Consider the following 20,262-nt stretch of genomic DNA (forward strand, 5'->3'; position numbering starts at 1 on the left):
CCAAATATACACTGGAGTTGCTTACCAAGACAGTGAATGTTCCTGAGTAGCCGAGTTACAGTTTTGACATAAATCTGCTTGAAAATCAATGGCAAGACTTGAAAATATCTGTCAAACAATGATCAACAACCAACTTGACAGAGCTTGAAAAATAACAAATGTGCAAATATTGTACAATCCAGGTGCGCAAAGCTTAGAGACTTACCCAGAAAGACTGATTCTAACATGTATTGACTCAGGGGTAAAAATACGTATGAAAATTATTTTTGTATTTCATTTTCAATAAATTTGCACAAATGTTTAAAAATATGTTTTCACTGACATTAATGGGGTATTGTGTGTAGATGGGTGGGTGGGTGGGTGGGGGGGGGGGGGACATCAATTGAATCCATTCTGAATTTAGGCTGTAACATAATATTTAATAAATCAATGAGGGTATAAATACTCCGAATGTACCGTACAATGGGGTTTTACATTGTGTTGCTCCTTGAACCCTTAGTTAGTAAAACAACAATGAGCTGCCTTGGGATGACTCCTCCTAGGTACTGACACACAACCGTTTCAAACAATCCACACCGTCAACCATAGTCCCACTTCCCGCTTCCATGTCAGTTCATCCACTAGAAAAGGCAATCTTCTGTTCCTCATTACCTCAGGTCAACGTGGAGTCTGCGGGTGGGGCGGCCACCTCAGGTCAACGTGGAGTCTGCGGGTGGGGCGGCCACCTCAGGTCAACGTGGAGTCTGCGGGTGGGGCGGCCACCTCAGGTCAACGTGGAGTCTGCGGGTGGGGCGGCCACCTCAGGTCAACGTGGAGTCTGCGGGTGGGGCGGCCACCTCAGGTCAACGTGGAGTCTGCGGGTGGGGCGGCCACCTCAGGTCAACGTGGAGTCTGCGGGTGGGGCGGCCACCTCAGGTCAACGTGGAGTCTGCGGGTGGGGCGGCCACCTCAGGTCAACGTGGAGTCTGCGGGTGGGGCGGCCACCTCAGGTCAACGTGGAGTCTGCGGGTGGGGCGGCCACCTCAGGTCAACGTGGAGTCTGCGGGTGGGGCGGCCACCTCAGGTCAACGTGGAGTCTGCGGGTGGGGCGGCCACCTCAGGTCAACGTGGAGTCTGCGTGTGGGGCGGCCACCTCAGGTCAACGTGGAGTCTGGGTGTGGGGCGGCCACCTCAGGTCAACGTGGAGTCTGGGTGTGGGGCGGCCACCTCAGGTCAACGTGGAGTCTGGGTGTGGGGCGGCCACCTCAGGTCAACGTGGAGTCTGGGTGTGGGGCGGCCACCTCAGGTCAACGTGGAGTCTGGGTGTGGGGCGGCCACCTCAGGTCAACGTGGAGTCTGGGTGTGGGGCGGCCACCTCAGGTCAACGTGGAGTCTGGGTGTGGGGCGGCCACCTCAGGTCAACGTGGAGTCTGGGTGTGGGGCGGCCACCTCAGGTCAACGTGGAGTCTGGGTGTGGGGCGGCCACCTCAGGTCAACGTGGAGTCTGGGTGTGGGGCGGCCACCTCAGGTCAACGTGGAGTCTGGGTGTGGGGCGGCCACCTCAGGTCAACGTGGAGTCTGGGTGTGGGGCGGCCACCTCAGGTCAACGTGGAGTCTGGGTGTGGGGCGGCCACCTCAGGTCAACGTGGAGTCTGGGTGTGGGGCGGCCACCTCAGGTCAACGTGGAGTCTGGGTGTGGGGCGGCCACCTCAGGTCAACGTGGAGTCTGGGTGTGGGGCGGCCACCTCAGGTCAACGTGGAGTCTGGGTGTGGGGCGGCCACCTCAGGTCAACGTGGAGTCTGGGTGTGGGGCGGCCACCTCAGGTCAACGTGGAGTCTGGGTGTGGGGCGGCCACCTCAGGTCAACGTGGAGTCTGGGTGTGGGGCGGCCACCTCAGGTCAACGTGGAGTCTGGGTGTGGGGCGGCCACCTCAGGTCAACGTGGAGTCTGGGTGTGGGGCGGCCACCTCAGGTCAACGTGGAGTCTAGGTGTGGGGCCTCTAATTTTCTTATCCTTTCATCAACTCTGACCTACAAAGCAAGGGTCTGGCGAAAGGAATGTATCTTTACTGTCCCAGTGGTGAAGACCACAGTCTGTCCCAGTGGTGAAGACCACAGTCTGTCCCAGTGGTGAAGACCACAGTCTGTCCCAGTGGTGAAGACCAGTCTGTCCCAGTGGTGAAGGCCTATGGACATGGTGCCATTTCTGATGCAGACTTTATTACATATATAGTGCACTATTTTCTGCTTTACGGCCAAAAGTAGTGCACTATATAGGGATTATGATTCCATTTCGGGACACAGCCAATTGAAGGCTTCTGATAGAAGGCTCCTGTGAGTGACAAGACAAATCAGTCCAATGAGCTCACAGGGACCAGAGAATTAGTCCAATGAGATGATGTCTGAGATGCTGTTGGACCCTACCCCTCCCCCGGTAATAACCCCAGTTTGGTAAGAAGAGGTGGAGAAGAGGTGGGAACTGGTGTCGTATTGGCTAGAAGAGGACACCAGGCCGGCGCTAGTGGTGGCACCCTGCAGGCTGCTGGTCAGGCTATCCAGGAACATGGGAGCTCTGTAATGCTGCGGGTCACCTTGGATCAGCGAGAACAGATCCAGACCTAGGTGAGAGGGGGGCGGAAAAGATCGTTTCACACTCCTCCTCTGAACTCACAAGCTACATCGCAGACACGGGCTATTACCAGACATTTAGACAAAGCATGTCATTGTTTGATGGGCAGGACAAAAGAGGTCAAAGCTCCAACAAGGTTTGCCAGAAATACTGGTTGCAGGATTCACGTCAACGCATATTCCCTCCCGATTACGGAAACAAAGACTTACCCTGCATGTCCGTAGGGACGGTGGACAGGGTGGAGTGGTGGAAGGGGACTGTATAGTCGGCCAGTGAGTTCGTCAGGTAGGATGATGTGTCCAGGGCATGTACGTTTGGCAGGCACACCGTCGACGGCTGATAGGACAACACTCTGAGGATTAGAAACAGTCGAGAGATCTGAGTCAGACAGCTTCATCATGTGGTTGATTTAAGGGGTCAATATGACCTCCAATCAAACACTGATTAAGTTACACCACACTAGTTACACTACTCACCCCTTGGCGTGCACCTCCTCGGTCTTGGACATGTAGAGGCATCGCTTCTTGAGTGGCGGGTCAGGGTCCTCCTCCTCCTCCTCGTCCTCTGACGAGCTCTCTAGGGTCAGGTCGATCACGTCTGCCTTCTTATTGGTCGAGCTGGGCTCTCTGTGGGGAGGGACCACCGCACACTGACGTGCTGGGGGGAGGGGGGGGGGCGAGATGAGATTATGGTTTAAAATGTATTAATCAACGGGTTAAACTGTCGTTAAGAAATTCTGCAATTCTATATGTGGTGTGTTAAGTGACTCAACATGCTCTGGGAGAATTCCACAGGAAGACGCAGTACTCTAACCCCGCCTTCTAACCACAGAAATGTGAATACATTGTGGCAGTTGTTAACCATGTGTAAATCCCCAATACTGTGCGTTATATTACCGATATGAAGCCAAAACAGAGGTGGTGCCGTACTAAGAAGGTTCAAATCTGTGGGACACCCATTGGACATTTCCCCAGTACACACGTGCCCATTATATACACACTTCATAGAAGTCAGCAGGATGAAGGCACCCCGTGTGTGTGTGTGTCTATGTCATTAGACATGCACATGTCTGAGGAGTGGACATGTATGTTTATTTTTGTGCTACGGCATAATATTTACTGTTGCTACGGTTACGCCTATTGGGAATGTTCTAGAACATAGGTGCCCATTACACATTTAGGTCAATAGACACCATTAGACATGCACCTGTCTGGGGAGTGTTAAGGTTCTGATGTTTATACGCCGGAATGTGAAACCAAACTAACATGAGTGCACGGCAGAAAGATAATGGTGGCTAAATGCCAGAGGGGACGAATCATTAACATCAAGAGGAGTTACTGTGTGTGATGGGAGAATGAAAACCTGTTTAAGAAGTGTCAAGGCTGGATAGGCAATTACTTCATGAACCAGCTCAGCTTATATTACTTTAGTGTGTGTGTGTATATAATAAAGTAATATACTATATTATATTACTTTAGTATATTATATTACTTTAGTATATTATTTTAGTATATTTGAACGCTGAGGCGCCAGTATTTGAAATATCATTGACTGAATATTTCCACAACGCACCTTACTGCGAAACCCGCCAAAAATGGTGTACCTAATCTCTCTTTGCGATGGGTATTCCTCAACCTATCAGGATAAGATAGCTGTGACATTGTATTGCCAAGAAGGATGGGGAAGTCCCAGGGGTGTTTTTCCTTCGGTCATTGTTTTGAGAGACAAAGAAAAACAGCAAACAGATTACAGAGTAGAGGCATGGGTTGGTCCAAATTCACCTCGCCACCCTAGCTCCATTGCGAGCGCTAGATTGGTAGCTGTAAGTGAATCCCTAACGCTGTTCGCTGAGGCAACGAGCCGGTTGAGTGGCAGGGCAGCATTGACTGTGATTAAAAATCACCAGAACTCAGTGGCTACAGCCCTACAATAGATAAAAACATAGCTAAATAACAGTGAATTAAAAATGTGTCCCATCCATCTCTGTGCAGCTGGCTAGCAGGACGTTAATTCACGGTCTCCAAGGCTAATTATTTGCTGCAGTTTATCCTCCCATCATCAGAGTGACTCAACACCAAACAGCAACAAAGTAACCAAACTCAGGTGTCGACCTAGTTTAGACAAACTGGTATTAGACTAGTAGGCTTCTGCGTTGCAGCTTAGACTTTGTGAGAAAGGGTGTGGTGACCGCTGTGTGATTTGGTGCCATTATTGACAACGGATTAACATTGGAGAAGGTCGCGGACAGGTCAATCACTTGAAAATGAGATCTCAGAAACAGTAAATCCTGTCCTTATGAAATAAGTGTTCCTGAAAAGCTTCCCCGAATACAAAGTACAACAGGTTTCCTTAACACCCTACCGCACAGTACGCGTCACCACGGCGACAACACCCTACTGCACAGTATGTTCCAAACATATTACTCACTATATGACTGCTGCAGGGATTAAATGAACCCAAACGTAAAGGAGGCGCCGCACTAAGAACCTCCTATCAAATGAACCCAAACGTAAAGGAGGCTCCGCACTGAGAACCTCCTATCAAATGAACCCAAACGTAAAGGAGGCTCCGCACTAAGAACCTCCTATCAAATGAACCCAAACGTAAAGGAGGCTCCGCACTGAGAACCTCCTATCAAATGAATCCAAACGTAAAGGAGGCTCCGCACTAAGAACCTCCTATCAAATGAACCCAAATGTAAAGGAGGCTCCGCACTGAGAACCTCCTATCAAATGAACCCAAACGTAAAGGAGGCTCCGCACTGAGAACCTCCTATCAAATGAACCCAAACGTAAAGGAGGCTCCGCACTGAGAACCTCCTATCAAATGAACCCAAACGTAAAGGAGGCTCCGCACTGAGAACCTCCTATCAAATGAACCCAAACGTAAAGGAGGCTCCGCACTGAGAACCTCCTATCAAATGAACCCAAACGTAAAGGAGGCTCCGCACTAAGAACCTCCTATCAAATGAACCCAAACGTAAAGGAGGCTCCGCACTAAGAACCTCCTATCAAATGAACCCAAACGTAAAGGAGGCTCCGCACTGAGAACCTCCTATCAAATGAACCCAAACGTAAAGGAGGCTCCGCACTAAGAACCTCCTATCAAATGAACCCAAACGTAAAGGAGGCTCCGCACTAAGAACCTCCTATCAAATGAACCCAAACGTAAAGGAGGCTCCGCACTAGGAACAGCACATCTTATCGACACTTGAAGTCAAATATTGATATAATATAGTCCAATAATTATAACTGATGCGTACCTACAGACAGACCCCCCTCCCCCATCACTAGTAGATAACCTGTAGATATTCACAGCAGTGACAGGCTCATTGTAAAGGCTGGAACACATGGATACCGCCATCCAATGATTAATTGTTATTCCCGATTCTATGAATATATACATCTTGACTTACGTTCTATTTTTGGGATACAGGTTGAGGACACACTGAGGGCCTCTTTCCTTGGTCTCATGGGGCACCAGGTCCCATCCTCCTGGAACTTGATCTCATCCACATCGGAACAGTCGTTCAGAATCTCCATGAACAACCTGACAGACAGGAAGGACAGAGTTCCATGTTCCAACAACCTTCCGTTTGACATTCCATAGAACACTACAGTTCTACACCTTTCAGAGCTGTTTTTGAACCTCGGCTAAAACACGTTAACAGATCATTGCCGCGGTGATAACCGGCCTGTAAAATCAATTTATACTTTTTATTATTGAAATAAAATGTATCTAATGAGAAGTCTAACAGTAGTTTTCCCCTCGCCAACCTGTCGATGAGGAGGCTCTGGTAGCAGCCTTTTTCTCAGACAGGACAGACCCAGGTATTATGATGATAATTATTAGGAGAGAGGAACCAACCCGTCAATGATCAGGCTCTCGTAGGGGGCCTTCTTGTCACAGACAGGACAGACCCAGGTGGGCTTCTTCTCATTCATCTGCAGGTAGAGGGCTGCGTCGAAACACTGCAGGTGGGAACAGGTCAGAGCTCGACACGGCACAGTCAGACGCATCTTACCCAGCTGGAGAGATATGGGAGAAGGAGACGAGAGATGAGGGAGGGGAGAGAGAGATATGGGAGAAGGAGACGAGAGATGAGGGAGGGGAGAGAGAGATGAGGGAGAAGGAGACGAGAGATGAGGGAGGGGAGAGAGAGATGAGGGAGGGGAGAGAGAGATGAGGGAGAAGGAGGAGAGAGAGATGAGGGAGGGGAGAGAGAGATGAGGGAGGGGAGAGAGAGATGAGGGAGGGGAGAGAGAGATGAGGGAGGGGAGAGAGAGATGAGGGAGGGGAGAGAGAGATGAGGGAGGGGAGAGAGAGATGAGGGAGGGGAGAGAGAGATGAGGGAGGGGAGAGAGAGATGAGGGAGGGGAGAGAGAGATGAGGGAGGGGAGAGAGAGATGAGGGAGGGGAGAGAGAGATGAGGGAGGGGAGAGAGAGATGAGGGAGGGGAGAGAGAGATGAGGGAGGGGAGAGAGAGATGAGGGAGGGGAGAGAGAGATGAGGGAGGGGAGAGAGAGATGAGGGAGGGGAGAGAGAGATGAGGGAGGGGAGAGAGAGATGAGGGAGGGGAGAGAGAGATGAGGGAGGGGAGAGAGAGATGAGGGAGGGGAGAGAGAGATGAGGGAGGGGAGAGAGAGATGAGGGAGGGGAGAGAGAGATGAGGGAGGGGAGAGAGAGATGAGGGAGGGGAGAGAGAGATGAGGGAGGGGAGAGAGAGATGAGGGAGGGGAGAGAGAGATGAGGGAGGGGAGAGAGAGATGAGGGAGGGGAGAGAGAGATGAGGGAGGGGAGAGAGAGATGAGGGAGGGGAGAGAGAGATGAGGGAGGGGAGAGAGAGATGAGGGAGGGGAGAGAGAGATGAGGGAGGGGAGAGAGAGATGAGGGAGGGGAGAGAGAGATGAGGGAGGGGAGAGAGAGATGAGGGAGGGGAGAGAGAGATGAGGGAGGGGAGAGAGAGATGAGGGAGGGGAGAGAGAGATGAGGGAGGGGAGAGAGAGATGAGGGAGGGGAGAGAGAGATGAGGGAGGGGAGAGAGAGATGAGGGAGGGGAGAGAGAGATGAGGGAGGGGAGAGAGAGATGAGGGAGGGGAGAGAGAGATGAGGGAGGGGAGAGAGAGACGAGGGAGGGGAGAGAGAGACGAGGGAGGGGAGAGGGAGACGAGAGATGAGAGAGACGAGAGAGACGAGAGATGAGGGAGACGAGAGATGAGGGAGACGAGAGAGAGATGAGGGAGATATGGGAGGGAGGAGAAAGAAGAGGATAGTGAAAGAAGTAGAAGGAGAGTTAATAAATCAGTAAATCTTTCTGCAATGAAATGATATCAAACTGACTATCAGATGCACTTGTTTCCAGCAGGTTTTACTTACAGGGCACATGAGAGACACTCTCAGACTGGTTGTAGCAATCTCACTGTCAGGGTCTGCTGTCAGCTTCTCTTTTACTGCAAGAGGAAGACATCAGGGGCATTTGCAGATTAAACACAGTAACGTGTGGAAGCAAGCGTGTATGAGCACAAGCGTGTGACCATATGAGCATGTGTGTGCGCGCTTACTCAGCGCTCTGGAGTGGTCTGGATTTCTGATGCCCTTCATCCTGAGCCTCTGCAGCAGTAGAGGTGAGGTGAGCTGTCTCACCAGGTACACCAACACAGAGTACGTCTGAAACAAGTCAGGAATTGAATTATACGTCTCTGCTTGAACAACATCAGGCTGATGGCGGCTATAATGCAGAAAGTTCCCACTACTATAAATAAAATAATGAAGAGTACGTTGATCCTCAACGTTAGTTGCTTACCTTTCCGATTTCAGGTGCCCACGTTATAGAGATCTGATTGGGTACTGCAGAGGACAATCTGACCAATGAGGTGATGTTTAGAGGTCTTCCTGGTCTCTTCTGTTCCACTCCATTTTTAGGGGGAGGGGCATAACCCTAAAAACAAAACATGACAGTATCAGCATTACCAACTTCTCCATCAAGTTCTTTCCTTTAAAAAAAGTTGAGCTTATGCTGCAACCGTTAGTGGTAGATGGTGTGGTGCAACGACAGAATGCCACCATCACAAGAGGGAGTTAGAACGCTGATCTATCAGTCGTCCAAACTGTGGAAATTAATGCAGGTGTGAATGCTTTAGTCTGACAATCTCTCCTCTCTGCCACTAGAGTTCTGCATCAGCAAAATAATGTATTAGCTGGCGGCGGTCCTGGAGTTGAGGGAACTTAGGTAAATACAAAACAGCTCAATTACACTTGATATGTGGACGGACATTTCTTTTTAAGTGGGCAGTGGGCTTTTGGTTTCTCTCCCTCTAAAAACAGAAATAAAATCACTGTAAATAACAAACGGGCTTTATTCGCCACAGAGTGGATTAGTGAGTCTATATAAAAAAGGGGAGTTTCTGAAACACGGAGTCCTTATTTGGCGACGTTAGACTACTGATACATGATGTGGTCAGTCAGTTGAGTTCTATTGTAAAGTTTAGCCCAATGGTCAAAAAAAAAAGGGGCAAACTTTCAATGTATTCCATACTTGAGTACTCTAAAATGTAAATTTCTAACTCAATATCAGATTTACCCCAACGAAAAAAATGCATTAACCCGTAGAAATATATGAATTATTAACCCTGCATTGTAAATTGTATAAAAACCCCTTAGATATTAATATAGAGTCCACTAAATTGTTATTAAATCCACAAAGGCATTTATTGATCTGCCAGTATTTTCCATTTAGATTCCGGTAAACTCTGATGTTTCCAACCAACATTCATTATTGGATTATTCACCGTGGCAACCACAAGTTAGTATTAAAAATTAAACTTATTTCTCCGTGGCTTTTGTGGAGATCAGACCGTTTATTTGCAGGGATGTGCATTTTTTACCAAATGGAAGTCAGAACAAATACTTCTCACTTTAATAATATATTATATTTAAATACACATGTATTGTATGTAGAGGGTTAACTTTCTTCACTAGTTATTTTTTTGGAAGCATTTTGAAAACACGTTTTCAAACACTTTTTTCATTAAGTGTAGCAGGCCGTGAACAATTGCAGACAATGTTTCCACTCTGAGAAGAACGATAAATTAATAAGAATACAAAAGAAGCCATCCACCCTTGATGGGCTATCAACAGGACAATAGACTTGATTAATTTAGGGACTTTAAAATGTATTAAATGGATGTTTGAGAGGCATGTCACTCCAACCATCTCTTTGCATAGCCCACCACATGCATCGTTTTCTAACCTCATCTGGATGAACCCATAACGAATTACTGTGGGAATAAACATCAATGAATGACAGAAATATTGGAATAAAGTAGGCTAATGAAGGCAGCAAATCGTTGCTTACTGAAACACCCAAAGTCATCCAATTGTTACAAAAGGATTTAAAGCAATAACCAACCCGTGTGGTCAACTATTTCAGCACCGTTTCGCACTGCTCTGAGACAAGCATGGGGACTGGTCTTGATAAATCAATTAGATTTTTATTTTCACAGAATCTCCGTTTGGGTATTGGTTAGACTAGAATTAGGGTGTGGAAATGTTAGGATAATTTTGCTCTTCACTCAGTCACTTAATAACCTAGGCCTACTCCTGACCAGCCACGTTGTACAGCGCCATATTGACCTAATGAAAACCCTACATAGGCTACTGTAAAATGCATTTGTTGGTCTTGGAATAGAAACACCACAATATTAATAATTTTAATTAAGCAACATTTCTAACATTATAAACACAACGAATACAATAATTTAAAAATAAATTATCAATCCCACAGTCTGTTCTAACAAAAAGACGATTTAAAGTCTCACAGCAAATATTAAAAACAGTCAAATGCATTCGCGAATTCTATCGCTTTAGCCGACATGTTACGGTTTATTAAATTGTTTAATTAAAGGTTCCCGGTGTGATTTTTTTTATATAACTAAAATGCTTGACTGTATTTAAAGATATGGATGACTTGTATGCTTTATGTAGCCTTATAAAGCAGGCCTTTATGCCAATAAGTAAGTTACGCTATAACAGCTACAGTGAACAGGACTCTTAAACCTACAGCACCAAGCCATGTCAATAACGTCACTTCTCAAAGATGCCCTCCGGTGGTGGCAACAGCTGACAGTTAAATCATGTGGAATTCTACAGCACCATGCAAGCTGTATGATGCAACTTTTTTTAAAGAAACACTATGTTAATGTTTTTTTTTAAAGTTACTTTATGTTATTCATATAACCGCATAGAAATAAAATAATGTTTATGAATTATATCAGGGCACATATTTACAAATAGTCTCACAATAGACAGTGCTGATCTAGGATCAGTTTTGCTGTTTAGATTATAATGAACAAGATAACATGGACAGAAGAGACCTGGTCCTAGATCAGTTGAGAAACCAGTACATACCGGAAGGGGGAACAGCTTCCCATTGACTTTAATGCAGAGACTGTTTGGGTAGTTGTCTTCTTGGGGACAACTGGTTTCTGAAAGACAGAACCTAAAAAGGGAGCAGAAAGACAAACATTTCCCAGAAAGCAGTTTTAGTAAATCTGTTCCTGGTGCTCGAGGCGTCTACATGCGCACTGGAACCACATTCATTACATTCTCACCTCAGTTGTATCTGAACCATATAGTCTCTTCTGCCGCCTGGTAAAAAGTCCCTTTAAGAAAGAACCAATACAATTAGAAACAGAACTAGGAGTATAGCAGGGTAAGAGTAGAGTAGGAGTAGAGCAAGGTAGGAGGTCAGCGTGGTAGGAATAGAGCAGGGTAGGAGAAGAGCAGGAGTGTAGCAGGGTACACTAGAGTAGGAGTATAGCAGGGTAAGAGTAGAGTAGGAGTATAGCAAGGTAGGAGGTTAGCGTGGTAGGAGTAGAGCAGGGTAGGAATAGAGCAGGGTAGGAGTAGAGCAGGGTAGGGTTGGAGTAGAGCAGGGTAGGAGTAGGAGTAGAGCAGGGTTGGAGTAGAGCAGGGTAGAGCAGGGTAGGAGTAGAGCAGGGTAGGGTTGGAGTAGAGCAGGGTAGGAGTAGAGCAGGGTAGGAGTAGAGCAGGGTGTAGCAGGGTAGCAGTAGAGCAGGGTACGCTAGAGTAGGGTGTAGCAGGGTAGGAGTAGAGCAGGGTAGGAGTAGAGCAGGGTAGGAGTAGAGCAGGGTAGGAGTAGAGCAGGGTAGGAGTAGAGCAGGGTAGGAGTAGAGCAGGGTAGGAGTAGAGCAGGGTAGGAGTAGAGCAGGGTAGGGTTGGAGTAGAGCAGGGTAGGGTTGGAGTAGAGCAGGGTAGGAGTAGAGCAGGGTAGGAGTGGAGCAGGAGTGTAGCAGGGTACACTAGAGTAGGAGTATAACAGGGTAGGAGTAGAGCAGGAGTGTAGCAAGGTAGGAGGTTAGCGGGGTAGGAGTAGAGCAAGGTACGCTAGAGTAGGAGTATAGCAAGGTAGGAGTATAGCAAGGTAGGAGTATAGCAAGGTAGGAGTATAGCAAGGTAGGAGTATAGCAGGGTACGCTAGAGTAGGAGTATAGCAAGGTAGGAGTATAGCAGGAGTGTAGCAGGGTACACTAGAGTAGGAGTATAGCAGGGTAGGAGTAGAGCAGGGTAGGCGTAGAGTATGGTGTAGCAGTAGAGCAGGGTACAGCAGGGTAGGAGTAGAGCAGGGTAGGAGTAGAGCAGGGTAGGAGTAGAGCAGGGTGTAGCAGTAGAGCAGGGTACAGCAGGGTAGGAGTAGAGCAGGGTAGGAGTAGAGCAGGGTAGGAGTAGAGCAGGGTAGGAGTAGAGCAGGGTAGGAGTAGAGCAGGGTGTAGCAGGGTAGCAGTAGAGCAGGGTACGCTAGAGTAGGGTGTAGCAGGGTAGGAGTAGAGCAGGGTAGGAGTAGAGCAGGGTGTAGCAGGGTAGCAGTAGAGCAGGGTACGCTAGAGTAGGGTGTAGCAGGGTAGGAGTAGAGCAGGGTAGGAGTAGAGCAGGGTGTAGCAGGGTAGCAGTAGAGCAGGGTACGCTAGAGTAGGGTGTAGCAGGGTAGGAGTAGAGCAGGGTAGGAGTAGAGCAGGGTAGGATTAGAGCAGGGTAGGATTAGAGCAGGGTGTAGCAGGGTAGCAGTAGAGCAGGGTACGCTAGAGTAGGGTGTAGCAGGGTAGGAGTAGAGCAGGGTAGGAGTAGAGCAGGGTAGGAGTAGAGCAGGGTAGGAGTAGAGCAGGGTAGGAGTAGAGCAGGGCATAGTTTTATAGTGAAATCGAGGAGGTCATACCTGGAGATGCACACCTCCCTGACTTGTTGAGGCGTCAAGGCGAAGATGAAGTACTTATCTTGGTTGTATCTCTGAACACCACTGGCTCCTAATAAAGACGTCAGATTGTGACAAGATGCAAAAAAAAAAAACATTCAGACACTTCATTGCAGTCTTTGGTCAGTAATGTCAAGCCTGGCCAGTATCCAGATTACCAGAAATCTATTAATGATATTGACAACAATCACTCGACCTATGACAGGATGGTTTCACACTCAAAAAAATGGAATAGACAACAAGAAAGGGACAGATTGTGGCCAACATGAACAAACGACACCCAATCAGCAGTAAATCATTCACGTCACCAGAAACATAAAGCCCAGTAATATGGCAGAGGTCCACCTAGATTGATTTACCAGAGACACACTGACCCAAGCTGGAGGGTTTGACGAGGATATCCAACACGTCGTAGAACGGGAGAGACTTCATCTGGATGTCTGGGTGGACTGGAGGGATGAGAGGGGCGGGCTGCTGGAGGTTCATCCTCAACTCCTTATTGGTCTCCTCGTCAAGCACCAGCGAATCACCAGACCAGACCAGTGAATCAGAGACCAGGTCAGAGTCCAGGGTCACTGAGGTCAGAACTCACCAAGATAAAACCTCCCTCTGCCTAGAAGAACGTTGACTTGATGGACGCTAAGTCAGGGAGACTACTGTCTACCGCCTTGCGATGGCACAGGTGATTCAATTCCTTGATAGTGGGCTGGACTGCAGAAGGCGTTCTTTAGGGGGTGCTTGCGTCCGCTCGTGTTTTTTAACACTTGTAGCTACGACACTCCGAAACTGGATACCATGCTCTGGAAGACATGAGGATACACATGTCAATATAAGGCAGAAATGTTCATCTGTTTAAACAGTGTAAAGAATGACGAGGCTAGTCGTCTGTTTGAACAGTAAAGAATGACGAGGCTAGTCGTCTGTTTAAACAGTGTAAAGAATGATGAGGCTAGTCGTCTGTTTAAACAGTGTAAAGAATGATGAGGCTAGTCTGTTTAAACAGTGTAAAGAATGACGAGGCTAGTCGTCTGTTTAAACAGTGTAAAGAATGATGAGGCTAGTCGTCTGTTTAAACAGTGTAAAGAATGATGAGGCTAGTCGTCTGTTTAAACAGTGTAAAGAATGATGAGGCTAGTCTGTTTAAACAGTGTAAAGAATGACGAGGCTAGTCGTCTGTTTAAACAGTGTATATGGGCCATGCTTGAGCACTGTTATGCATGTACTTCCTTTTTCCCCCCCTTACAATCCTTATTATATGTGACCGCTAAGTATCTAAAATTATTGAGAATAAGGTCAGAGCCATTAGACCAGATCAAACTCCAACCCTGTTCCTGGAGAGGTACTCTCCTGTAGTTTCACACTCCAACCCTAATCTAGCGCACATGATTCTAATAATTAGCTGGTTGATAAACTGAATCAAGTTAGTCACAACTGGGGTTGGAGCAAAAACCCACAGCAGGGTACCTCTCGAGGAACAGGGTTGGAGCCCTGTCCTAACAACTGTGATCAACTCAGCTAGCAAACCTAGCGAGACCAATAACGCATCTGGGGTGTATTCATTACTCCTATTGTTGCAAAACATTTCGCAACAGAAACAGTTTACGGCAAACGCTGTCGAGTTCCATTTTGTTCTTAAAACAGAAGTTGTAGTTCAGTGGTGTCTCCTTTTAACCCTTTGACACGTACGATCACATGTTTGTGATCATGTTTTTTTTGTGATCAAATATGTGATTGGTACAGTAGCAACAAAAAAAAAACACACATAAGCAGCGACCTAACAGCTAGACTTGTTTACAATGTACCACATCTCTAGTGAGCACAAGGGACTAATGTAATGTTGTTTAAAAAAATACATGTGTCAGCTAAACTAACAGCAGCTACATTCAAATCAAATTTTATTTGTCACATACACATGGTTAGCAGATGTTAATGCGAGTGTAGCGAAATGCTTGTGCTTCTAGTTCCGACAATGCAGTAACAACAAGTAATCTAACTAACAATTCCAAAACTACTGTCTTGTACACAGTGTAAGGGGATAAAGAATATGTACATAAGGATATATGAATGAGTGATGGTACAGAGCAGCATAGGCAAGATACAGTAGATGGTATCGAGTACAGTATATACATATGAGATGAGTATGTAAACAAAGTGGCATAGTTAAAGTGGCTAGTGATACATGTATTACATAAGGATACAGTCGATGATATAGAGTACAGTATATACGTATGCATATGAGATGAATAATGTAGGGTAAGTAACATTATATAAGGTAGCATTGTTTAAAGTGGCTAGTGATATATTTACATCATTTCCCATCAATTCCCATTATTAAAGTGGCTGGAGTTGAGTCAGTGTCAGTGTGTTGGCAGCAGCCACTCAGTGTTAGTGGTGGCTGTTTAACAGTCTGATGGCCTTGAGATAGAAGCTGTTTTTCAGTCTCTCGGTCCCAGCTTTGATGCACCTGTACTGACCTCGCCTTCTGGATGATAGCGGGGTGAACAGGCAGTGGCTCGGGTGGTTGATGTCCTTGATGATCTTTATGGCCTTCCTGTGACATCGGGTGGTGTAGGTGTCCTGGAGGGCAGGTAGTTTGCTCCCGGTGATGCGTTGTGCAGACCTCACTACCCTCTGGAGAGCCTTACGGTTGAGGGCGGTGCAGTTGCCATACCAGGCCATACAGCCCGCCAGGATGCTCTCGATTGTGCATCTGTAGAAGTTTGTGAGTGCTTTTGGTGACAAGCCGAATTTCTTCAGCCTCCTGAGGTTGAAGAGGCGCTGCTGCGCCTTCTTCACAATGCTGTCTGTGTGAGTGGACCAATTCAGTTTGTCTGTGATGTGTATGCCGAGGAACTTAAAACTTGCTACCCTCTCCACTACTGTTCCATCGATGTGGATAGGGGGGTGTTCCCTCTGCTGTTTCCTGAAGTCCACAATCATCTCCTTAGTCTTGTTGACGTTGAGTGTGAGGTTATTTTCCTGACACCACACTCCGAGGGCCCTCACCTCCTCCCTGTAGGCCGTCTCGTCGTTGTTGGTAATCAAGCCTACCACTGTTGTGTCGTCCGCAAACTTGATGATTGAGTTGGAGGCGTGCGTGGCCACGCAGTCGTGGGTGAACAGGGAGTACAGGAGAGGGCTCTGAACGCACCCTTGTGGGGCCCCAGTGTTGAGGATCAGCGGGGAGGAGATGTTGTTGCCTACCCTCACCACCTGGGGGCGGCCCGTCAGGAAGTCCAGTACCCAGTTGCACAGGGCGGGGTCGAGACCCAGGGTCTCGAGCTTGATGACGAGCTTGGAGGGTACTATGGTGTTGAATGCCGAGCTGTAGTTGATGAACAGCATTCTCACATAGGTATTCCTCTTGTCCAGATGGGTTAGGGCGGTGTGCAGTGTGGTTGAGATTGCATCGTCTGTGGACCTATTTGGGCGGTAAGCAAATTGGAGTGGGTCTAGGGTGTCAGGTAGGGTGGAGGTGATATGGTCCTTGACTAGTCTCTCAAAGCACTTCATGATGACGGATGTGAGTGCTACGGGGCGGTAGTCGTTTAGCTCAGTTACCTTAGCTTTCATGGGAACAGGAACAATGGTGGCCCTCTTGAAGCATGTGGGAACAGCAGACTGGTATAGGGATTGATTGAATATGTCCGTAAACACACCGGCCAGCTGGTCTGCGCATGCTCCGAGGGCGCGGCTGGGGATGCCGTCTGGGCCTGCAGCCTTGCGAGGGTTAACACGTTTAAATGTCTTACTCACCTCGGCTGCAGTGAAGGAGAGACTGCATGTTTTCGTTGCAGGCCGTGTCAGTGGCACTGTATTGTCCTCAAAGCGGGCAAAAAAGTTATTTAGTCTGCCTGGGAGCAAGACATCCTGGTCCGTGACTGGGCTGGATTTCTTCCTGTAGTCCGTGATTGACTGTAGACCCTGCCACATGCCTCTTGTGTATGAGCCGTTGAATTGAGATTTTACTTTGTCTCTGTACTGGCGCTTAGCTTGTTTGATAGCCTTGCGGAGGGAATAGCTGCACTGTTTGTATTCGGTCATGTTACCAGACACCTTGCCCTGATTAAAAGCAGTGGTTCGCGCTTTCAGTTTCACACGAATGCTGCCATCAATCCACGGTTTCTGGTTAGGGAATGTTTTAATCGTTGCTATGGGAACGACATCTTCAACGCACGTTCTAATGAACTCGCACACCGAATCAGCGTATTCGTCAATGTTGTTATCTGACGCAATACGAAACATCTCCCAGTCCACGTGATGGAAGCAGTCTTGGAGTGTGGAGTCAGCTTGGTCGGACCAGCGTTGGACAGACCTCAGCGTGGGAGCCTCTTGTTTTAGTTTCTGTCTGTAGGCAGGGATCAACAAAATGGAGTCGTGGTCAGCTTTTCCGAAAGGGGGGCGGGGCAGGGCCTTATATGCGTCGCGGAAGTTAGAGTAACAATGATCCAAGGTCTTTCCACCCCTGGTTGCGCAATCGATATGCTGATAAAATTTAGGGAGTCTTGTTTTCAGATTAGCCTTGTTATGTTCTTTATGATGGCAGCCATGTTTGTTTTAATTTAACAAGCGAAAACTCCCTAATCCATTCACTATAATGCCGCATTCAAAACAACCTCCGACTTCTGAGATTAAAATAACTGGGGAAATCTATTTGAAAGGTCGTCCAGCTTGGAATTCAAACGTTCTAGAGCTCCGACCTGAAGGATGCCATGATCTAACCTTTTATTTTTCAGAGTTCCCGGATTTAAGAATACACGGGGGGCAAACACAGAAGTTAGTCAACTTAATAAGAATAAAAACCCTGGAAATGTATACCTGGGCTCCATGTCTGAAATAAAACAGAATCAAGGTCAAATAACTTTTGTTATTCCTTGATTTGTAACGCAATCTCGCAGGTCAGTTTTATCATTTGGCTAGGGAAAACACGATTTTACTATTTCAACAACCTTTAGCCTAATGTGTAGAATAATGTAGACTAAAGAGCACAATTTGTGTTGTTACATTACATCGACTTTTTACAGGAATATACTGTATAGTTAGTAATAGTTGAAGTTTCTATTTGTGAACACGTTTTGGAAGGAGAACGGTAACTGGTCCACCCACGTAACATCCCGTAGATGGCGCCAACGCATAAACCTAGATCATTCTGTCTAGCTCCATTGTTTAAGATAATGTTACCGTAAACCTCGCTTCACTCATACCACGGTCTCTGCATACAATATAGCTGATTACACGCAGCATTCAATCTGATCAAACGACCTCACTTTGTTGCTTACAGGACTTCATCCTCATTATCCTCGACCAGGCTAAAAAAAACTCTCCAAACCATAATACTAACCGCGTTGGATGACACATCTTCCTCACTAGGTGGTGATAAATTAAATTAATTTTAAAAATGTTGAACTAGTATTTAGGATGTCAGCCTTAGCCGGATTATGTAATACATGCTCATACTCCGCTCACTTTTTTAATGCCACTATTGTATCAAATCCACCGGATTTAAGGCCTCAGGTTTTACCGCTCTCACACAGACAACCCCTCAGACAGGCTAATACCAAAGCCTCTTTCAGATAATAGATATAATAATTACACAATAATACTATAGATAATCACTGCTACAGGAAGAACGTTTAATAAAGCCTCATGAAGCAGACTGCGGTATTGATACGTTGAGCAGCATTGAATCCCGGTACCGCGTGTAGAAACGAATCACCCTGTCAGGACCGTAAATAACATTTCGAATTTACGCGGGACGAGCTTAAGAAAATAAAAATACTGGATGAAGTCGGGATTTCACTCCAATTTAGGAGCATGGAAGAAGAGATAATTTATAGACATAAGCAAGTTTGTGGCACATACTTTGCAGACAATTCAGATTGGCATGGTACTACGCATGAAAACCATACAATTAAAAATATTCTACAAACTTCCATTTATGAACCTAACAGCCTTTTAGGTAACGTTAAAGCGATGAGTAAACTGTTTTTATTTTATTTGTTTGCAAAACGTTTCGCAACAGAAAAGGTGTAATACATACACCTCTGACTCGATTGGTGGCTAGTTAAACGTTGGCTAGCTCGCTAACTAGCTGCTATACAAGTTAGCTTTCATGTAGCTAACTAAAGTACCGTATATCGATTATTATATTACAGTAATGTTTACAAAAATGTAAATAGTGGCGGCCTGAAAACTTGTCTACAAGCTAAAAAATCCCCTGGAAGTACCCGGCCTTATTTTATACCCATGTGTAGTTAGCCAACAGCTGTCCGTATCTAGCTATGCTAATACTATGCTATGCTAATACTATGCTAGTCCACACATTTTGAATGTTAATATAGGTAACAGATAACATGCTGCCTGTTATATGCAGTAAAACAGTGTTTAACTATATTAGCTAGTTAATAAAACTATATAGTGACTTTGCCCTTTACTAACCCGATGGCTAATTGTTCGGAAGCGGCATGTTAACTAGGTAAAACAACAGACATGCCTCATTCCACAGTTTATACATGTTTCCCCCCACCCCTGCTACATAAAGGAAAGTCCAGCGCCTGTAAACCTTAAACGGACACGAAACATTTATTTAAAAAACAAAATAGCGAAATCAACCCTTGTGCAGCAGCCTATGATTATATATATTTGTTTTTGCCTACCCGTAGCGCCTTAAATTCCGCCACTTTCTCGTCCGTCGGACCGGAGACCTCCACGTCATGTGACCGGGGGGGGGGGGGGGGGTTCTTCTTCTTCTTCTTCTATGGGGTTTAACGGCGGTTGGCAGCCAATGTTAATGGTTGCATTACCTCCACCAACTGGAACCTGGGGGGATTAAATAAGAAAACTAAAGCGTGCAGTCCAAACACTTTAGCCACACACCCTATCTCCTCAGCCCTCAAATTAAGTGGACACTACTGATGACGTCTGACGAGTATACACTTGCAAGGCAAGGGGGGAGAGGAAGGAATTGTTTTTTTTAAATGGATCCCCCTTGCCCGGAAATTCGTCACTAGTTCATCCCGCAATGATTGTGTTTTCAGGTAGCTTGTGGACGCTTTATATGCGTTGCAGTCAAGTATGATTAATATATGTATTAATATACACCTACTGTATGATAGCTAGTAAATGTATTAGCTAACTAACGTTAGCCTGCCTACTGTATGATAACTAGTAAATTTATTAGCTAGCTAATGTTAGCCTGCCCAGCTGGAACTTCTGAGGAAGGAAAATGTTTTATTTCTACAATTTCCAAAAGATAACCAAACAAAAATATCATTATTTTTACGAGACGTGTTTGTGCATTAATATATATATATTTTTTAAACTTATTTACATTAGTTTTTACTAACACTTGTATGTTGTTTTTGTTTTGTTTTTGTTTTCTATTTTG

The 20,262-nt window shown here is 46.4% G+C and overlaps 1 protein-coding gene across 2 annotated transcripts; it reads right to left on the reverse strand.

Annotated features, from left to right (window-relative positions):
• Positions 1-1,687: 1,687 nt before the first annotated feature.
• On the reverse strand, positions 1,688-19,599 carry LOC139410552 (E3 SUMO-protein ligase PIAS2-like). 2 transcript variants are annotated; one of them, XM_071155831.1, is made up of 13 exons: positions 19,532-19,599; positions 13,235-13,675; positions 12,840-12,927; positions 11,218-11,268; positions 11,015-11,105; positions 8,412-8,546; positions 8,170-8,275; positions 7,985-8,058; positions 6,476-6,636; positions 6,024-6,157; positions 3,085-3,265; positions 2,818-2,960; positions 1,688-2,597 (listed from the first exon to the last, which is right to left on the reverse strand). In XM_071155831.1, exons 2-13 carry the CDS (start codon positions 13,359-13,361, stop codon positions 2,362-2,364), a joined length of 1,527 nt encoding a protein of 508 aa, XP_071011932.1. In that variant the 5' UTR covers positions 13,362-13,675; positions 19,532-19,599; the 3' UTR covers positions 1,688-2,361. The 2 variants fall into 2 exon arrangements, with proteins under 2 accessions (XP_071011932.1, XP_071011934.1); XM_071155833.1 differs by lacking the exon at positions 19,532-19,599 and having other exon boundaries at positions 2,120-2,597; positions 13,250-13,595.
• Between the last annotated feature and the right edge of the window lie 663 nt (positions 19,600-20,262).

The sequence above is a fragment of the Oncorhynchus clarkii genome, chromosome 6, assembly GCF_045791955.1.
Source record: "Oncorhynchus clarkii lewisi isolate Uvic-CL-2024 chromosome 6, UVic_Ocla_1.0, whole genome shotgun sequence".
Classification (NCBI taxonomy): Eukaryota; Metazoa; Chordata; class Actinopteri; order Salmoniformes; family Salmonidae; genus Oncorhynchus; species Oncorhynchus clarkii.